Source organism: Centroberyx affinis, unplaced genomic scaffold, assembly GCF_046629955.1.
Source record: "Centroberyx affinis isolate AG114_WGS23_722 - 3 ecotype Tasmania unplaced genomic scaffold, CSIRO-AGI_Caff_v1 ptg003154l_1, whole genome shotgun sequence".
In the NCBI taxonomy this organism is placed as follows: Eukaryota; Metazoa; Chordata; class Actinopteri; order Beryciformes; family Berycidae; genus Centroberyx; species Centroberyx affinis.
Genome location: NW_027281210.1, coordinates 212,223 through 232,847, shown reverse-complemented (window position 1 = coordinate 232,847; position 20,625 = coordinate 212,223). Strand labels below are relative to the sequence as shown.

The 20,625-nt window shown below is 42.3% G+C and overlaps 1 protein-coding gene across 1 annotated transcript in view; it reads left to right on the top strand.

The window, feature by feature from the left end:
* Positions 1-20,625, top strand: part of nid2a (nidogen 2a (osteonidogen)) — a 72,803-nt gene that overhangs the window by 40,449 nt on the left and 11,729 nt on the right. Inside the window, 16 exon segments of the mRNA XM_071537945.1 lie at positions 425-652; positions 6,347-6,493; positions 7,929-8,057; positions 9,730-9,855; positions 10,165-10,283; positions 10,394-10,499; positions 13,212-13,345; positions 13,433-13,538; positions 14,487-14,611; positions 14,751-14,856; positions 14,991-15,124; positions 15,271-15,376; positions 16,269-16,402; positions 16,540-16,645; positions 19,226-19,359; positions 19,497-19,602. Coding sequence (XP_071394046.1) covers positions 425-652; positions 6,347-6,493; positions 7,929-8,057; positions 9,730-9,855; positions 10,165-10,283; positions 10,394-10,499; positions 13,212-13,345; positions 13,433-13,538; positions 14,487-14,611; positions 14,751-14,856; positions 14,991-15,124; positions 15,271-15,376; positions 16,269-16,402; positions 16,540-16,645; positions 19,226-19,359; positions 19,497-19,602 — 2,046 coding nt within the window.

Genomic DNA, 20,625 nt, shown 5'->3' with positions numbered 1-20,625 from the left:
TAGCTCATACAGCTTGGCTAATAGTGACATAGCAACCAGATAACTGGTGACATAGCAACCAGACAATTGGTAACATAGCAACCAGATAACTGGTGACACAGCAACCAGACATCTGGTGACACAGCAACCAGACAACTCATGACACAGCAACCAGACATCTGGTGACACAGCAACCAGATAACTGGTGACATAGCAACCAGACAACTGGTGACACAGCAACCAGACAACTGGTGACATAGCAACCAGACAACTGGTGACATAGCAACCAGATAACTGGTGATATACTGTAGCAACTAGACAACTGGTGACACAGCAACCAGAAAACATTCAGAATTCTCTGTCTCTTAAAATGGGGATAGCCAGGTTGAAATTGTATTCATGTCCATGCAAGTTCACTAAAAATTCTCTCTCTCTCTCTCTACAGTTGCTACCTCCACCTCTGTGCGAGAGTTCTCGGTGGTTTCGGCCGAGCGAGGCTCGGAGTCCTTCTCCTTCCAGCTCAAGCAGAACATCACCTACCGTGACTGTCGCCACGACAGCCGCAGCAGCCCAGAGACGCTGCAGATCACCATGGAGAGAGTGTTTGTGATGTACGTCAAGGAGGAGAGGATCCTGAGATACGCCATCACCAACAAGATCGGCCCGGTCGGAGGTGAGTTACACTGTGCAGACATTGGCCTTCTGTCAAAAATCTGGTCTGTTCCAGTCAGTGTGTTCTACCTCTGATTGGATAGATATGATGTTTGAATATATATTTATTATGCTACTGAGCAATACTGCACCTGTTGTCTATGGGAGGTCCTTAATCTGAATTGATTCTAATGCAACATTTTGATCAGATTCCACACAAGTATCCATGAATGTTTCTTCTTCTTGCTGCTTTAGAGCTTTTCCACCCTGGCAAGAATAAAATTCTAGGGGAAACTATACTTACACATGATATCAATACTGATATCTGTATCAGTATCGGCCTTGAAAAACCCATTGGAATGATTTCTCTCAACCACCTGATATAAAATAATATTAAATAAAAATATATTCCTGCAACCTATTGCGGAATCTGATCATGCTGTATTATAATCAGGGTTAGACTGATATATCAACTTGGACTCCATCATATTGGCGGTGACACTGGTTGGCCAATATCATGATTTTCAATAAAAGGCCACTGTTGACAAAGAGATATATGAGTCTAAACCTGTTCCAGAGCGTCACTGCCACACCTTGAAGCCGGCGAGCAGACCGGAGGCGTTGAAAACGTGAGGTTTTCTGTTCCAGAGCTCTAGCTAGCAATCAGACCACATAGTAATTGCTGCAGCGCTGCCACAGAAAGCTCCGCCAAATCACGATGCACAGGAACAGAGTTGGACCGAGCTCAGCTTCAAACATGCCTGCTGCACGGTCACCACTGATTCTGCTGTATAGAAAACAGCAAACCTCTTTCGCTCGGGTTTATCAGTGCAATTGCCTCCTAATGCACGACTATTAGGCTGATTGTAGTCACAGCTTTTGAGATGGGACCGAATCTGTGCTAGTTTGGTTCGGTCGTACAAATTGTTGATATTTATGAGTCGGATCTGGAAAAGTCCTCCTGTGGTCCGAGCTGGTCAACCAATCAAATCTGAGAGCTGAGAATGAGAGAAGGGAAGAAAAAACTCTCCACCTCCATGTTTGTTTTGGTTTGGTCGTCAAGTGTGTGTTCCTCAAGCCAAACTGTTAGTCAAGTGTGTGTTACTGGTAATGCAAGTGTTCACAGTTGTGATGGGCTAGAATTGAATAAGGTGTATGATGGGATTTGTGTGTGTATGATAGATAGATGTATGGACTTTCAATGTTTTTATGGTTTCTTTTTTTTTGTTTTCTCCTTCTTTTGCATCATCTTCTCTCCTCTTTTCTCCGGGTGACACGAAGGGCGATACAAATATGGAAATGTGTATAGAAATATGCATATATATGTCATGTTCTTTCTCTCTCAACACACACACACACACACACAATGGTCTCCAGTCTACTGCTTTCTTGACCCAATCTATCTGATGATGAAAACCAGATAGAGAGAAAGAGAGAGAGTAAATGAGAGAGAGAGAGAGAGAGAGAGAGAGAGAGAAAGCATGGCAGAAACTGGTACTGACAGATTATGAGAGAGAGAGAGAAACTGGATTTTCCCAGTTTTTTGAATTTGTACCAAGTTTCTGTCATTTAAACGTCAACACGTTGATTAAAAAGGTTATGATGACACATGGACACACACACACACACGCACGCACACACACACACACACACTGATACATCCAGAGCACAGCTGGAAGAGCTTTTGGGGACCAGGGCTTTTGTAAACATGGGTTAAGTGGTGTGTGTGTGTGTGTGTGTGTGTGTGTGTGTGTGGAGGGGTCTTACGCTCTCTGGGAAATAATATCCCAGCCAATGACAGATTTTCCAGCGGGGGGGTTGCCGGGCAGAATAGCTGCCCAGTGATGTCATGAGAATCAGAGAGAGAGAGAGAGAGACATTGTTCAAGAATCGAAGATACTGAACTGACAGAGAAAGAGAGAGAGGGCGAGAGACACCAGCAGAGAGAGAGAGATAGAGATAAAGGTGCCAGAGAGAGACAGAGATAAGAGACAGAAAGTATTTATGTACTGGATTGTGTAAGTGTGTGTGTGTGTGTGTGTGTGTGTGTGTGTGTGTGTGTGTTTGTCTCTTTTCTTTCATTTATTTCAGGATCATAAAAGTTTAATCTTATAATTTCTTATAAAATGCAACCCTTTCCTTATTGGTTTTAATTCAAATTCCAGCTCCATTGCTTTCTAATACAATGCCAGTTCTGAAGCAATACATTTTTTCAATGCCTTTCATTGCTAAAGAAATAACATTAATAGCACTTTCACCTCCAGTGAGCTACATAAATAGTCTTTATATTCCTTTGAATGAAATTTTCCTATACATTATTTTTCATTTTTCTCAGAATTAGGCCACATGCAAAAATGTGAATCAAATTTTTCCCAAAATGTTGAGATGTTCCATACATTTTGAGGGGTAATATGTACTTTTGTTATCAGAAATATATGATTTATTGAGAAATATGACTGTAAGGCTTTACAGTCACATGTCAACACATTTTTTAAAGAAATATATGGGGGGATTTTGGTGTCAACAATCACAAACATATGCAATAAATGTATAATAAGTATAAATGGAAAAAGTCTTAATACATATTTGTGGATTGTAGTATTTATTTAGCGTTTTCATTTATATTTTTATATATTTTATTCCATACATTTGTGATTATTGACACCAAAATCCCCCCATAGGAACACCTGCAGCGTTGTGATATTTTAAGTGCTGGAGGGGTGGGACACACACACACACACACTCACACACACACACACACACACACACACACGCACACACATCACATATATATTTATGTTAGCTACATATATATACGGCCTGGCTTTAGTTAAAAGCGACAGGTGGGAAACTGCAGTCATCGCTTTGATGGTGTGTAGTGCATGTGTGCATTAGTGTGTGTGTTCTCCACCCCTCCCCCCCCTCTTTCTCTCTCTAATTATCCCTCAGTTAGTCTTTTCTCCCATCCCTATATCCCTTCCTCTCATCTTCCCTCCTTCCCGGCCACATTCAGGACTTTGAAGAGTCTCTCTCTCTTTCCCTCTCTCTCCCTCTCTCTCTCTCTCTGTCTCTTTCTCTCTCTCTCTCTCTCTCTCTCGCTCTCTCTCTCTCTCTCCCCCTCTCTTTGATAATGAGCCAGAATTGGTCTCCAGCCTCAGGATATGGAAGCAAGCTGTGCCTAATATGTGTGTGTCTGTGTCTGTGTGTTTGGTTAAGTTTTTGTATGTGTGTGTGTGTTGTTGTTATTTACAGCGCATGATGTTCCTGATGGTAAAGGAAAAATCCATCCTAAAAGACTTTAATACTGCTAAAGAAAACAGCTATTGGCAATGTAGCTTGCATTTCTGGGTCCATTTTTTCTTTAATTGTTATTTACACCATGTGACACTAAAACTCTCCATTGAAACCAATACTAATGACATTTTCCAGAACAGCATTTAGACCATGGAACACTAAAACTCTTCATTGAAACCAGTACTAATGAAATTCTCTGAGACAGCATGTAGACCACACAAGACATTAAACTTCTCCATTGAAACCAATACTAATGAGCTTTTGGTATACTATTTGGACTATCGGACACAAAAACTGTCCATTGAAACCCATACTAATGAGCTTTTTGGAATATTACTTAGACCATGCAAAATCAAAATTTTCCATTGAAACAAATATAAACATATATTTTAAATATTATTTATATGATATAACAACAAAGTTCTCCATTGAAACTATTACTAATGAAATTCTGAGACAGCACTTAAACCATGGGACACTATAACTCTCCATTGAAACCCATACTGATGACATTTTTGGAATATTATTTAGACCATGCAGCAACCCAATTCTAAGTAATGACATTTTTTGGAATAGCATTTAGGCCAATGAACACTAAAACTCTCCATTGAAGCTAATGCTAATGACATTTTTCAGTATAGCACTTATACCATGGGACATTAAAACTCTCCATTGAAACCAGTACTAATGAAATTCTCTGAGACAGCACAAGAGACATTAAACTTATTAAACTGGAATGTTACTTGGACTATTGGACACAAAAAGTCTCTATTGAAACCCATGCTAATGAGCTTTTTGGAATATTTATCATATGATGTAACAAAGTTCTCCATTGAAAGTATTACTAATGACATTTTTTGGAATAGGATTTATCCCATGGGACTAAACTCCATTGAAACCAATACTAGCTGACGTCTTTAACACTGCATTCTGTTGGTTCTATAGTTCAGTGTGAACCCATTGAACTACAGAACCAACAAAATGCAGTGTTAAAGAAGTCGATTCCCACTGTGGCCACCCATAATGATGTACAGTATGTTCTCATGGTGTATAAAAGCGTCCACAAATTATCATATTTTGTAGACTCTACATTAAAACCAAAAGTCGTGAACATTTTGAAGTGGAGCAGCACTGTGCGTCATTTTGTTCCGGGCATATTTGGAGTCGTTTGCATTCTTTTGTGAGGATCTCCCATGGTTTGCTTTTTACTCTGGTGTTTTTCTTTCTGGTTTCTACGAAATTAGTCTGAGGTTGTTTTTTTTTATTGTCCTGCGAGTCTGAGCCATGTGGCGATATGAGGAAACCCTGAACACACATCCGCTCACTCATCCCTCGGCCCGTCTGTCTCTCTCCCTCTATCCCTCTGGTGTATGTGTGTCTAACCTCATCCATATGTCGAGTGTTGAGAACATGAACGGAGTCACTTCCTGAGAGGAAGCCGTCCTTTGGGAATTTGTCTGGACTGATTTTACATGTGTATTTGGTTAGGCCACACTGTAATTCACTGTAAGTTGGGGAATATGTCTTGTCAGATGATTTCCATATTTATTCAGTGACCTGCAGAAATCTAAAGTCAGCTTTTCAGGAATTGAGAAAAAGCGGTTGAGTTTTATCCTGTGTTTTTTAACAAATTACAATCCATTTTTATGGTCTGGCTCGGTTCCATTCTCTGCACACGGGACACAGTGCGAGTTGCTCACATTGAAAGGCAGTTATAGTTAAAAACAAAAGGACAAAATGAAGGTTTCTGGAAATGTCTGAGCTAAAAATGTACCTAGAGTATATCAAATGTACACGCAATGTACATCCACTGTATCCAACGTATGCTTTCTGGCTTTGGGAGTGTCCGCCGCAAAAGAGAGGCCTCCCGTAACCTGCGAGGTCACAGGTTCGATTCCCGTAGCAGCCAGTGTTTCCGTCCCTGTGGAAATGTCCTTGAGCAAGACACTGAACCCTTCTACCTGCCCCTTGACGTCTGGCCCCCCTGGTGAAATGTGTGCAAATGTGTGTCTTACGTCTTACAAATGGAAAATGAAAACACCTTGGTTGTGTAAGTGTGCACACCCTTCAATTAATGCTGAGTAGAAGCCCTTTTAGCTTTGATAACAGCAGTTAAGTGTTTGGAAAAGCCTGTAAATGAAAGTGAACGAAAGTCTGATTGAATGGACTTTGTACACTATCACTGCTCATGCTAACTACACAATTCTTCTTCTTCTGTTTAATCCAAACAAACTGGAAACATAAAACGCATCACTTCCTGTGCACCAGAGGATTTTTTCCCAGGAAAGAGCTGCCAGTTGCTGTTTAGAGCAGCAAATGGAAAAGCTTTCATGAACTGGATATCGGTTGAATCGCTATTGTGTTATAGCAACAGCTCTAAATTCCTCTAAACTCTGATTCTCTCTCTCTCTTCTGCCTCTAGTTGAGCCGACAGGACCGGAGCTGGTCAACCCATGCTATGCTGGGAACCATGACTGTGACACGACGGCCCAGTGTATCCCACTGGAGGGCCAGGCCTACCAGTGCCAATGTGCCACTGGGTACAGAGGAGACGGACGCAACTGCTATGGTATCTATCTATCTCAAGCTAGCTCATTATCTGTATGTCTGCATATAGAACTTCCTGGGTCTGCATGCATTCATGTTTATGTCTGTCTTTGTGGTCTAAAACCACTGCAAGCACTATATGTGGACATGTATGTACACACACACACACACAGAAAGAAGCAAAAAGAAGCAAACCGATCATTTTCTTTATTTCTTTCTTTGTTTCTTTCTTTCTTTCTTTCTTTCTCGCTCTCTCTCCCCCTCTCTCTGTCTTTCTGGGTAATTTATCCAGCATTGTGACAGTGTATTTACATTGCACAGTGCTTTACGATGCTCCCCCACACTCTACTTAGTCTAATGGTCTCTCTCTCTCTCTCTCTCTCTCTCTCTCACACACACACACACACGCGCACACACAAATGCAGACACAGTTGAAGACAGTTCAAGGCAGCGTGTCTGTCTTTCATCAGCATCTGTCCATCTAGAGTAGAGGGGTCAAGTAGAGGCTGGATGGAAGGAATCACCTCTCCCCCCTCTTCTCTTCTCTTCTCTTCTCTTCTCTTCTCTTCTCCTCCAGCTCCTCTTTTCTTTCCCCTTCCTTTGTCCCCCCCCATTTTCTCTCCTCCCCTCAATCCTGCCTTTTTCTCATCCCTCCATTATCCCTTCAGTTTTCTCCTTTCATCTCTCTACGCTTGTCTTTTCCCATTCCCTCCTCTCTCCCGCCCTTTAATCTCCCGCTCTTCTCTTCTCTTCTCTTCTCTTCTCTTCTCTTCTCTTCTCTTCTCTTCTCTTCTCTTCTCTTCTCTTCTCTTCTCTACTCTCCTCCTCTCCTCCTCTCCTCTCCTCTCCTCTCCTCTCCAGGTTAATTCTCTAGTTAACAGGGACTTCCAGGGGTTTTAGGTGGTGCGTGGTCTGTCATTAGCCCAGCATCAGGTCTCTCTCTCCTGCTGACAGCAGTAGGGAAGCCCCAGGCTCAGCCTCGGTTCCCATGACTGGGCCTCAGTCTCTCTCTCTGGTCGCATAATGTGTGTGTGTATATGTGTGTGTGTGTGTGTGTGTGTGTGTGTGTGTGTGTGTGGATGTTGCAAATTTGTCCATATTGTCACAACAAACACAGTGTTGGTGTCCTGCATATTGCGCAGTACATTTAAGTATGCACTCAAACATCCAGGTGCGGGCACACACACACACACACTCTCAGAGATGCACACACAGTTAGTCACAGGCTGTTGTGTGAATGTACATACACTAGAGCGCCAGTAATGACCCTTAATTATAGCTCTTACACTCACATACGCACATGCAGAGTGTAATGAGCTACATCTTGTTAGACAAGGGATTCTTAGTTTACAGGTTTTTGAGTTTATAGAAAAACTGTTTCACTTGTCCCTCTCTCTCTCTCTCTCTCTCTCTCTCGCTCTCTCCCTCTCTCTCTCTCGCTCTCTCTCTCTCTGTAGACGTAGATGAGTGTGCGGAGGGCCTGGCTTCATGCGGTGCCCACTCCCAGTGCGTCAACCTGCCCGGCAGCCATCGATGCCAGTGCCAGAGTGGCTACGAGTTCGGCTACGACGGCCACACCTGTGTCGGTGAGTAGCAGGGGATCCCTAAGACTGTGTACACATGACACTGTGGGTTTGAGGTTCTGGTGCAACTCATTACTTATGTCAAATATTGTCTACCAGTGTCCATAAAATCAGCAACAAATGGGTAATAGCCTGATATCAATCTAACCCTAGTTGCTATATTCATTCCCAGTAAAAAAAAGTTAACAAGTCAAAATTGCTTACAATCTGTCATTGTAGCTCTACATTCAGACACAACATGAGAAAAAGTTAGGAAAATGTAGCTGAATAATTTACACTTGAGCAAGAAATCCAATGTGTGGTATCATCAAACCTGCTTGTATGTTATTATGCAGCTGGTTTTGAAGACAAGTGATCAAACCCATGCGAGTAAAGCAAGGAGAAATTTCCTGTCTTAACGTACGGTTAAAATGAACTGTATATAGACATGGTAATACTGTATTATGCCAAGCATAGGTTGTTGAAAACACTGCATACATAGGACCATATTTATGTATATACAGAGAATGACCGAGAATTTGAATAGGATCAGTACGTATAATAGTGGCAGCAAATCAGTGAAAAGTAAGATTGAATTATGAATTTATGAAATGGAAAACCCTAGGATAGGTGCTGTTGTGGAAACACTTGATGGTTGTGTCAGTGGAATCTCAATTCTGGATTGACTAGACTAAAACAATAAAAGTTGTCAGATGTCACTTGGTTGAGTAGCACGCTGTTGAAGAAACATCATGAACTCTGCAACACTAAGCCCCAAAACCCCTTTTATTGAGTGACAGAACAAGACTTCTGCCCATATGGGAGTGCTTCCAAGACATGATGAAGCTCCACTAGGGCAGAAACCATGTCTGGCTCCTGTTTTCATTCAGTGAAAACGGTTTTGGAGCAGAGTGTTGTGGGTTTAATGGGTTGCCAGTCAATTGTACTTGTTAATGACATAAACAGTGTTTTGGAGCAGAGTGCTTACGGTTTCAAAATGAGTCAAATCCCCTTGGAAGAGATCCATGTGCTTGTCCGAGGGCAGGCCGATCATTTCTTCCACCGCGGTAAGGCACAGCTGCGAGACGTAGGAAACGCAGCGAGAGGGGAGGATGGGCCGGGGATGACAAATGTGAGAACAAGAGAGGGAGCGAGTGAGAAGGAGAGGCGGAATGGGAGGACTAATGTGAGAGCGAGAGAGAGATAAGAGAGGAGAGGGAGTGAGAGAAATTGTGAGACAGATGGGGCAGTGACACAATGTGTGTGGCTTCGGAATGTGTGTAGGAGAGAGGTCCTGCCTCTGTGTGTGTGTATGTGTCCTGCTCTCACCCCATCAGTATGAACTATAGATGAACTTGCTTTAAACCCTTCTTACCTCTCTCCCTTACAGCTAATGTAATACTTCATATAAGGCCTTGAAATTAGCCAAATACTGGAAAATTACTACTAGCTAAGAGCCAAATACTGATAATTTACCACTAAACACTAACCAAATGCTAGTGAATTATTTCTAGCCAACAGCCAAATGCTGATATATTAGTATATCATTATATATAAACCTATCTATAAATATATCATTGTATATTTAGTGTCATATTTATATTTCTTGCCAACTTTCCGCTCGAAAATACAGTATGTTTCTACATATTTTCTACTTCTAGTTGCGTAATGAATTTATCACTGTGTGTTTTCCTAGACATGGACGAATGCCACTCCTCTCCATGCCACATCCACGCCAGATGTACCAACGGGCTGGGATCCTTCCAGTGTCAGTGCCAGCTCGGTTTTTATGGTGATGGTTTCTACTGCTCCCAACAGGAAGGTCAGTGGAAGGAATGTGTCCATGATATTTGTTGTTGAAAAATACCCGATAAACACACAACCTGAGACAGCTTAACCAATCACCAATGACCAATCACCTCATGTTATCTTGTATTTCTGGGTTTTATGGAGGCATGTTTGCCAAAGGCTTCTCGTTCTCACTTCTCCCACCATCTCAAAATGTCAAATCCTAGACAATCTCAGACCTTTGTTTATATTCCTAAGACTTTTGTAATTTTCTTGGATTTTCATGGACTTTTGTAGTTTTGCTACCATATAAATAAAATGTTTGTTCATTTTTTGTCTTCAGGAGAGACAGATCGTCCAAAGACCCAGTGTGAGCAGCATAGAGACAGTCTGCAGAGTGGAGCTGTGCCCCAGGCTTTCATACCGCAATGTGACTCCGAGGGACAGTATAGACCGCTACAGGTGGGGACTGTCTGATAGAGTGGTTAACTGAATTCTTGACTGATGAATTTCTAATTGCTTAACTGATTTATTTATTTATGTATCTATGTATGTTGATTCATCTATTGCAGTGCCATGGCTCTACTGGACATTGTTGGTGTGTGGACAGTAGGGGGCAGGAGAGAGCAGGAACCAGGACACCACCTGGTACACCACCTGTAGACTGTGACAAACCAGGTGAGAATAAACATAAACAATGTTGCCTTTGACCTGGACTGCATCTTTGGTTTCTAAAAGGTTTATAAGAGAGACCGCGAGACAGAAAAGTGCATCAGAAAGCAGTAATGACTTGTTGGTAACATCTACAATATGTTTTCAATATCTGTGGTAGTTCTTCATGCCTTAACATGAAAAGCATTAGTTCAGTTCAAGTTTATTATGATCCCAGAGGGCAATTGTTTCGCAGGCCAAAAGGATCACAGCAACAGACAACACAAAGAACAATACAAAAGTTAAAAAAGACATAATCAAACACACACCACAGTGGGTTGTAGTCTAGGGTAAGTAAAGTGCATTACAGTAAAGCATTACTACAGCAAAGTGCGAGTGCCTATCTATTTAACAAGTTAATAGCTGTTGGAACAAATGAGTGTTTGTGTCTGTTTGTTTTAATCCTCGGTACCTTGAAACAGGTACCTGAGGGGAGAGTCTGGAACTCTGAGTCTAGTGGGTGGTCAACATCAAGAAGGATGGCATGGGCTTTCTGCAGGGCTTGTCTCTTGAATAATTCGGGCAGACCAGCCTGACTGACTCCTATAACCTTGCTGCAGTGCTTCACAATCCGGCTAAGAGCGTTTTTACTTTTCACACTTAGATTTCCGAACCAACAAATCATAGAAAAACACAATACTGACTGAATAAAAGATTTGTAAAACATGGTCATTAGTGTCTTGTCAACATTGAAAGACCTCAGTTTCCTCAACCAAACAAGCGTTGTTGACCCTTCTCACATAAGACATCAGTATTTGTGTCAAAGCACAGTTTGCTGTCAATGACAGTTCCCAGATACTTATATGTCTCGACACTCTCCACCACCCGGCCCTTGATGGTGGTATGTATAGGAGCCAGGGGTTTTCGTCTAAAATCAATGGACATCTCCTTGGTTTTGGTTACATTAAGCTGTAAAAAGGCAGCATCACACCAAGCAACAAAATCATCAACAACTGGACCATGGCCTGTCTCTTCCTCCTCCAGTAAGCTGACAATAACAGAATCGCCAGCAAACTTCACAACGTGTCTGTTTTCATACTGGCTACAGCAGTCATTTGTGTACAAGATATACAACAGAGGCGACAGGACACACCCCTGTGGAGATCCAGTAGAGGACACCAGCAGTTCAGAGAGGCAGCCATTGACTTTTACCCTCTGGGTTCTCTGGGTTAAAAAGTCTAAAATCCATCCCATCATATTCAAATCTAGATTCAATTTTGCAATAAGTTTATTAGCTAAAATATGGGGCTAGATCATATTAAAAGCAGATGAAAAATAAATAAAAAGCAGTTTTGCATGTGTCTTAGAGCCCTCCAAATGTTTGAACACCATATTTAGTAGTGTGGCAGTTGCGTCTTCCACCCCTCGATAGGCCCTGTAAGCAAACTGCAATGGGTCCAGGAGATTTGGGGTTTTTGACACCAACTCCTCTTTCACTAGTTTCTCAAAGCATTTCATTACTTGGGACGTAAGGGCAACTGGCCTAAAATCATTAAGGACTTTGGGGTGTTTGACTTTTGCTATGGGAACAACTGTGGCCTGCTTCCATAGTTTAGGCACTGTCTGTTGTTTAAGTGACATTTGAAATATGTTACAGAAGACAGGGCCTAGCTGCTTAGCACATGACTTGAGCAGACGACCACCTATCCTATCTGGCCCTGGACCTTTCTTGACTTTGCTACGCTGGAAGGTCCTGATCACACTTTGTTCATCAAAAAAAAAAAAAAAAAGGGGGGGGGGGGGGGGGGGGGGACAAGTCACCGCAGTTTCCAACCTCAGAGCTTCATTTTCATTTGCAAAATCCAGAACATCAAGCCTGAGATAGAATTCATTAAGTTCCTGTGCCAGCTGCTTATCAGATTTGGACCCATCCATATCCACCCTCCTATTGCTTTTTGCTTCAGCTCCAGTGATTGTGTGCATTCCATCCCAAGCAGACCCCAAATTATTTGTACTAAAGTCTCTCTCTAGCTTTTTCTTATAGTCTTGTTTTGCCCTCCTTATTTCACATTTGATTTCACGCTGCAGTCTGTGCTTCTCAACTAAATTTCCCTTGTGAAATGCCTTGTTTCTCTCATTCATGAGGACCTTTAGTGGCTTTGTAACCCAGGGCTTATTATTTGGATACACTTTAACAGATTTCACTGGAATTACCATGTCTTCACAAAAGGTGACATAGCTACTGATAACATCAGTGAGTTAATCTATATCAGCAGTGTCGGTAAATACCTTCCAATCTGTGCACTCATAGCACCCCTGCAGACGTTGGATGGAATCATCAGTCCAAGCTTTAACCTTCTTAGTCTGTGTTTTCTCCCTTCTCAGAACGGTTTTTATAAACTGGAACAAGGAGCACCGAGTTGTGATCAGCTGACCCAATGGGTGGCTTGGCTATGGATTTCTATGCGCCTTTAATGGACCCATAACATAAATCCAGGGTTTTATTATGGCGCGTGGGGCAGGTGACGTACTGATGGAAATTGTGCAGGGTCTTTTTCAGAGTACAGTGGTTGAAATCCCCTCGTTGATGTAGAGACAAACTCCCCCGCCCTGCGTTTTACCCATCACCCCCAAGTCACGGTCCAGGCGGATGGGCACACCAAAGCCATCAATGGTTAAGTAGTAGATTATCATATATTTGTTATAATGTTTATATATTTGTTAATCTTTCCTCCTCAGTTGAACCAGAACGTCCTAAGACCCACTGTGAGCACCACAGAGACCGTGTACAGACTACCAGTCCAGAGGGATATCCTATCCTTGGAGCCTTTGTACCCCAATGTGATGCAGAGGGACAGTACACTCCACTACAGGTTAGCTTTTATTACCTATGATTCTAAGTAACTTAGTAAATTCACTGAGCACTATACATTTAAATATATTATTATTATTTATTCCAGTGTCACGGCTCTGCTGGACATTGTTGGTGTGTGGACAGTAGGGGTCAGGAGAGAGCAGGAACCAGGACAGCACCTGGTACACCTCCCAAAGACTGTGACAAACCAGGTAAGAAATAAACAGGCGAACATGCAAGACAGTTAGGCAGGCAAGTTATAGGCATGCAAGCAAAAAACAGCTGTTAGTGAAATCAAGGCAGGCAAAAGTCAGGCAGGCTGGCAAAGGCATGCCACGTGTGAGATTATATACAGTAAATATGGTGTGTATACATATGGTGTCAGAAGGATTTCCTTTGCCGACTCCTAATCAGTCTTCAACCACTTTAACTGCTGTAATCTTAGGAATGAACTGCACAAATACAAACAACTGGTCAAGTGCCAAATGCTAGAACTTCATCATGGCAAAATGTTCCAACTTTACATTGTCCCATCAACCTTTTGGTGGATCCTGGACCTCCATACTGATAAAAGGCAGTTCATGGAGTTGTGACCCTCCCTCTCTGTGAACATATGTGCTATAAACCCTCTTCTACTCGCTGTACACTCGCTGTGTACTCGCTGTACCTCCAGCCACTTGTCTATTAAAAACTGCTCAAATTTGCAGATGACACCACTCTGGTTTGTGTCATTACCAACAATGAGTAATCATTGTAACCATTTTTAGGAAAAACTAAAAATTAGGCTTGACTTCTGAAGGCCCCCGCCTGTTCATCTAATTAATTAACAAACAAATTGTCTTTAAGTGTTTCACAACCATATTCTTTGAACAGAATATGGTTGTGTGATATACAGTATATGATTGGAAGATACTGTATATGTTAATTTCACTTGCTAGACTTGGCTGTCAGGGAGGTCTTGTTTGCTCGATTAGGACTTCTTCTAGTCCTTACAAACTAACCCCTAAGAATCTTATGAATTAGCATCATAGAGACAACATACAATCTAATCTATAGACGGCATTAACAACTGTTTGTATACAGTTCAACACTTGCATATTTGTTAATAACTGTTGTATATTTATTCATTATTTCTTATTCTCCCTTTATAGATGAACCAGAGAGTCCTAAGACCCACTGTGAGCAGCACAGAGATAATATACAGACAACCAGTCCAGAGGGATATCCTATCATTGGAGCCTTTGTACCCCAATGTGATGCAAATGGACAGTACAGACCATTACAGGTCAGTACTTGTTATTTGTTATTTAAGTGAAACCTTTTTTTCTACTTATAGTTTAAAGTGTCTTTGAAACCCGGAAATTTCTGTATTCATTATTATTATTATTTATTTATTTTTTTTAAATGTATTAAATTTTTTGCAGTGTCATGGCTCCACTGGCCATTGTTGGTGTGTGGACAACAGGGGGCAGGAGAGAACAGGAACCAGGACGCCACCTGGTACACCACCCAAAGACTGCGACAAACCAGGTGAGATTGCTTGGAATGCTGGGAAATTTTGGCTTGTGTTGACACAAGGGCTATCTCCTAGTTTTGGCCTGTGTATTAACTGCCTATTAGTCAATGATTTATAATGTAAATTAATTCTAATCTTTCCTCCCCAGATGAACCAGAGCGTCCTAAGACCCACTGTGAGCAGCACAGAGACCGTGTACAGACTACCAGTCCAGAGGGATATCCTATCATTGGAGTGTTTGTACCTCAATGTGATGCAGAGGGACAGTATACACCACTGCAGGTTAGCAGTTGATGACTGACTGACTGACTGATTGATTGATTGATTGATTGATTGATATTGTTTTTGCATCTCATGTAGAATGACTTGAAATGCCTTAAAAATGTTTGAATGTACAAAAATGATTATTAACATTTACTTTTCTTTAGTGTCATGGGTCTACTGGACATTGTTGGTGTGTGGACAGTAGGGGGCAGGAGAGAACAGGAACCAGGACGCTACCTGGCACACCTCCCAAAGACTGTGACAAACCAGGTAAGAAAGAGACAACATACAGATAGATGAGTAGATAGACAGATTTCACTCTCACTCTATTCATCTTTCCATGAAGCAAGATTAGTGCTTAAAACTGACCTCTCATCTGCAGTAACAGTATCAACAGGTGTATTATGTCATCGCTCTCTTGCTAAACCTTGACCTGTGAACTCTCCAATTCCTCAACTCAGTGACAAGCCAAACAGACAGCACGTTTATGTGTGTGTGTCTAACCTTGTAAGCGTTGTACTATTTAGGCCACAGGGTCATAGCCTTGGAATGCTTAGAGAAACAAGTGATGTCAATGTGTGTGTGTGTGTGTGTGTGTGTGTGTGTGCGTGTGTGTGTGTGTGTGTGTGTGTGTGTATTTGTGTTGAGGAGCTGAGACTGGAAATTTTTGTTGCGGAAAAGAACGTAATTGCAGCTGTGGTATTATGAACTAAAAGTTGGCATGGTCATTTATTGGTTGAGTGGGTTTCATGACCCTTGGGCCCTTGAAACCTTTTAAAAACCACAGGTGTCACTGAGAAAATAAGCATTCCTTTCTTCTTTCCTGTAAAATGTGCTTTTTTAAGGTACATGGTGGTCTGTAATCTTTTCTGACAAGGACCAAGCCCAGTCCACCTTGAACAGCATTAGGGAATAATCTAAAAGCATTCGGAAATGCAGTTATGGATAATAAACCACATTTATTCATGACTTGCATCCCACATGTAAATTTGTTAATAGTCAGTCATTTTAGTTAGTGTTGTATATCTAGTAAAAACTCATGTAGATTTATTCAATATTTATATCCTGCAATGCTAAGACTAGCACTAAGATATTCTCTGATATGACATTCTCTAAATAATTTGTTATAAAACTTGTATATTTGTTGGTCTTTCCTCCCCAGATGAACCAGAACGTCCTAAGACCCACTGTGAGCACCACAGAGACAGTGTACAGACCACCAGTCCAGAGGGATATCCTATCCTTGGAGCCTTTACACCTCAGTGTGATGCAGAGGGACAGTACAGACCATTGCAGGTTAGCATTTGGTGACTGATTAACTGAAAATTATTTTACCTATGATTTAAAGTCAGTTTGAGCAACTTGAAAAGAATTAAAGATATCATATTTAAATAATAAATGTACAAGTCAATCGTTGTTACCATGTTTTTCAGTGTCACGGCTCTACTGGACATTGTTGGTGTGTGGACAGTAGGGGGCAGGAGAGAGCAGGAACCAGGACACCACCTGGTACACCATCCAAAGACTGTGACAAACCAGGTGACTGTTGTTTCTTTGCTGCTCAACACCCCTTAGGCTAAATTTCAGAGATATTGATTTAGCCTAGGATACAGGCAAAGGATACCAAACTCTTAGTGCTCTAGACTGCCATGGGCATATATATGCTCCCGGTTGTAACGTGGAGAGTCTCGGGAGGTTGAACACAAAGTAATTGGGTGAGTGGTAGGGCCTACAGAGAATACTTCAGGAGACCAGCCAGGAGCAGCTGAGCAGAGTCGCTGATGTGGAAGGATCTGATACGGCAGATGTTGTCGTGTGCAAACCTGCAGGATCTGGTTGTCTCTGTGATGTATGCCAGACGGTTGTCTAAGATTGTACCAAGATGACAGTCTGTGCAGGAGTCACCATGGTACAGTCAATGATGATTGAGAGGTCTTGCAGAGGGCAGGAGTTGCCAGGAAAGAAAACCATCTCAGTTTTGTCAAGATTGAGTTTGAGGTGATGAGCAGACGTCCAGCTGGAGTTGTCAGCTAGGAAAGTTGAGATTTGAAACTCAACCTGTGTGTCAAAGGATGGAAAAGAAAAGTAGAGTTGAATGTCCTCAACATAGCAATGGCAGGAAGGTTGTGGGATGTGATCACAGAATCAAGAAATTCAGTGTAGAGAGGTAATAGCAGGGGGCCCAGTATTAAACCATGGGGAACCTCAGTGGAAAGGGTGTCTGGTAAAGACAGAGCACCTCTCCACAGTCCCTGATAAGAGTAGCCAGTCAGGTAGGAGGCAAACCATGCGACTGCAATCCCAGCGATCCCCAGGTCAGCAAGGGTGGCAAGGAGCATCTGATGATTCACCTTTTTGAAGGCTTTTGACAGGTCTGAGAGGATAAGGACTGAGGACAGAAAGGGCATCCATCAGTATGTAGCCCATCAGTGACCGGAAGGAGTGCAGTCTTTGTAGTCGGCCACCTTGAAACCACACTGGTTGAGGTCCAACAGGCTAGTCTGCGAAAGATAGTGAGTTGATGACTCAAAATTCTTAACCGGCATAGCTTGTGAGCAGCACAGGGAGACTGTAGTCTATGAGAAAACATAATGACTCTCATATATTTGCCAGTAACACTTGTATATTCCTTATTAACTTGTGTATATTTGTTGATCTTTCCTCTTCAGTTGAACCAGAGCGTCCTAAAACTCACTGTGAGCAGCACAGAGACCGTGTACAGACTGCCAGTCCTGAAGGTTATCCTATACCTGGAGTGTTTGTACCTCAGTGTGATGCAGTTGGACAGTACACACCTCAACAGGTAATACTCTGGTTTTGCTGTATAGAGAGATAGATGTGTATCTTTATTCAATCTTGTTATGACTATGATTATGATTATTATTGTGTATTTCAGTGTCACGGATCTACTGGACATTGTTGGTGTGTGGACAGTAGGGGGCAGGAGAGAACAGGAACCAGGACACCACCTGGTACACCTCCCAAAGACTGTGACAAACCAGGTGACTGTTGTTTCTTGCTGCTCAACACCCCTTAGGCTAAATTTCACAGATATGGATTCAGCCTAGGATACAGGCATCCAAACTGTTAATGCTCTAGCCTGCCATGGGCATATATATGTTCCAGGTTGTAACGTCTTAAGTAAGAAGTAGGATGCAAGGGTGAAGAAGAGGTATGATATTGGACAATCTCAGGAGGTTGAACACAAAGCAATTGGACGAGTTGTAGGGGCTGCAGAGAATACTTCAGGAGCCCAGTCAGGAGCAGCTGGGCAGAATCACTAATGTGTAAGGATCTGATTCAACAGATGTTGTCGAGTGCAAACCTACAGGATCAGGTTGTGACTTTGATGTTATCTAGGATCGTACCAAAGTGGCAGTCTGAGCAGGAGTCACCATGGTGCCATCAATGATGATGGAGAGGTCTTGCGGAAGGCAGGATTTAACAAAAAAGAAGACCACCTCAGTTTTGTCAAGATTGAGTTTGAGGTGATGAGCAGACATCCAGCTGGAGCTTTCAGCTAGAATATGAACCTCAACTTGTGTGTTAAAGGACGGAAAAGAAAAGTAGAGTTGAATGTCATCAACATAGAAATGGCAGGAAGGTGTGGGGTGTGATGACACAGCCAAGAAATTCAGTGTAGAGAGGGTAATAGCAGGGGTCCCAGGACTGAACCATGGGGAACCTCAGTGGAAAGGGTGTCTGGTAAAGACAGAGCACCTCTCCACAATCCCTGATAAGAGTAGCCAGTCAGGTAGGAACCAAACCATGAGACTGCAATCCCAGCAATCCCCAGGTCAGCAAGGGTGGCAAGGAGCATCTGATGATTCACCTTTTTGAAGGCTTTTGACAGGTCTGAGAGGATAAGGACTGAGGCCAGAAAGGGCATCCATCAATATGTAGTCCGTCAGTGACAGGAAGGAGTGCAGTCTTGGTAGTCGGCCACCTTGAAACCAGGCTGGTTGAGGTCCAACAGACTAGTCTGCGAAATATATTGCCGTGATAACCTTTAACCAGCAAGAGAGCAAAGAGAGACTGCAGTCTATGAGAAAACATCATGACTCACATATACAGTATTTGCCAATAACACTTGTATATTTGTTGATCTTTCCTCCTCAGTTGAACCGGAGCGTCCTAAGACTCACTGTGAGCACCACAGAGACAGTGTAAAGACTACCAGTCCAGAGGGATATCCTATTGTTGGAGCTTTTGTACCCCAATGTGATGCAGAGGGACAGTACAGACCATTGCAGGTTAGCATTTGGTGACTGATTAACTGAAAATTGTTTTGCCTATGATTTAAAGTCAGTTTGAGCAACTTGAAAAGAATTAAAGATATCATATTTAAATAATAAATGCACAAGTCAATCGTTGTTACCATGTTTTTCAGTGTCACGGCTCTACTGGACATTGTTGGTGTGTGGACAGTAGGGGGCAGGAGAGAGCAGGAACCAGGACACCACCTGGTACACCATCCAAAGACTGTGACAAACCAGGTGAGAGTCTTGTTTGTTGTTGCCTAGCACTCCTTGGGCTACGTTAGATTCAGACTTGGATGTGAGCATCCAAATTACAAATGCTCTAGACCCGGTGAGATTTACATAAAACAGGAGCAGACAAGTTCATATTTGCTGTGATACCGTATTTGGTATCTTGAATGTGATCCTGGCAGAGAAACTGAGAAAGGGTGAATTACTGAAATAGCACCAACTGAGAAATGGTCTGGCAGAGATATTCATGAATACTGATTCAATCCATACGTCAGCTTTAATTAGGTGTTTAGTAATACCTATACAACATATAATTTGATATACACATAATTTGTGACATGGCAGTGGAATAGTGTGTCATTTTATTGATTGAAAATTTCACAAATAATGCCCTTGTGGCATTTAACGTTTTCAACTTGAAAACTTGAAACTTGAAAAACAAATTTCTCTCTCCCTCTCCGTGACTCAGTCTGTCTCTATCTGCCCCTCTCTTTATTTCTCTCACCCACACACTAACACACACTAACTTACGCATAGAGGTCATTCTATAAATTCGTTTCTCGCTATAAATTCTATTTACGACCGCCCAAACATCTGAAGTGGTGATTTGGTGGTGAGACGGGATGCCAGCTGTTGCCGGGCAACCTAACCAAAACAAGACGGGCGGCTCGAACAGCTGAGTGGCGACACTGTGTTACTCCCGCCCTACAGTAGCTACACACAGACGGATACAAACACACATGTATGAGAGCATGCACACATATACACACTTATATGTATGTTATGACATGTGTATGCATACTCACCCATGCTTGCACACATGCACTTATGCCATTATATACTAACACAGACACACGTACGCAACTTTTCTCAGCTTTTTTTTTAACATTTATTTATCCGAGCACCGTGCTTTTTTCCCCAGTACCACCCTGCTTCACATTCATACAATCACACACATTCACACCTGGAAGCTGCCCAGTTCAACCACAGTCCCCTACTGTCGGTCACTGGGAGCTGCCCAGTCTAACC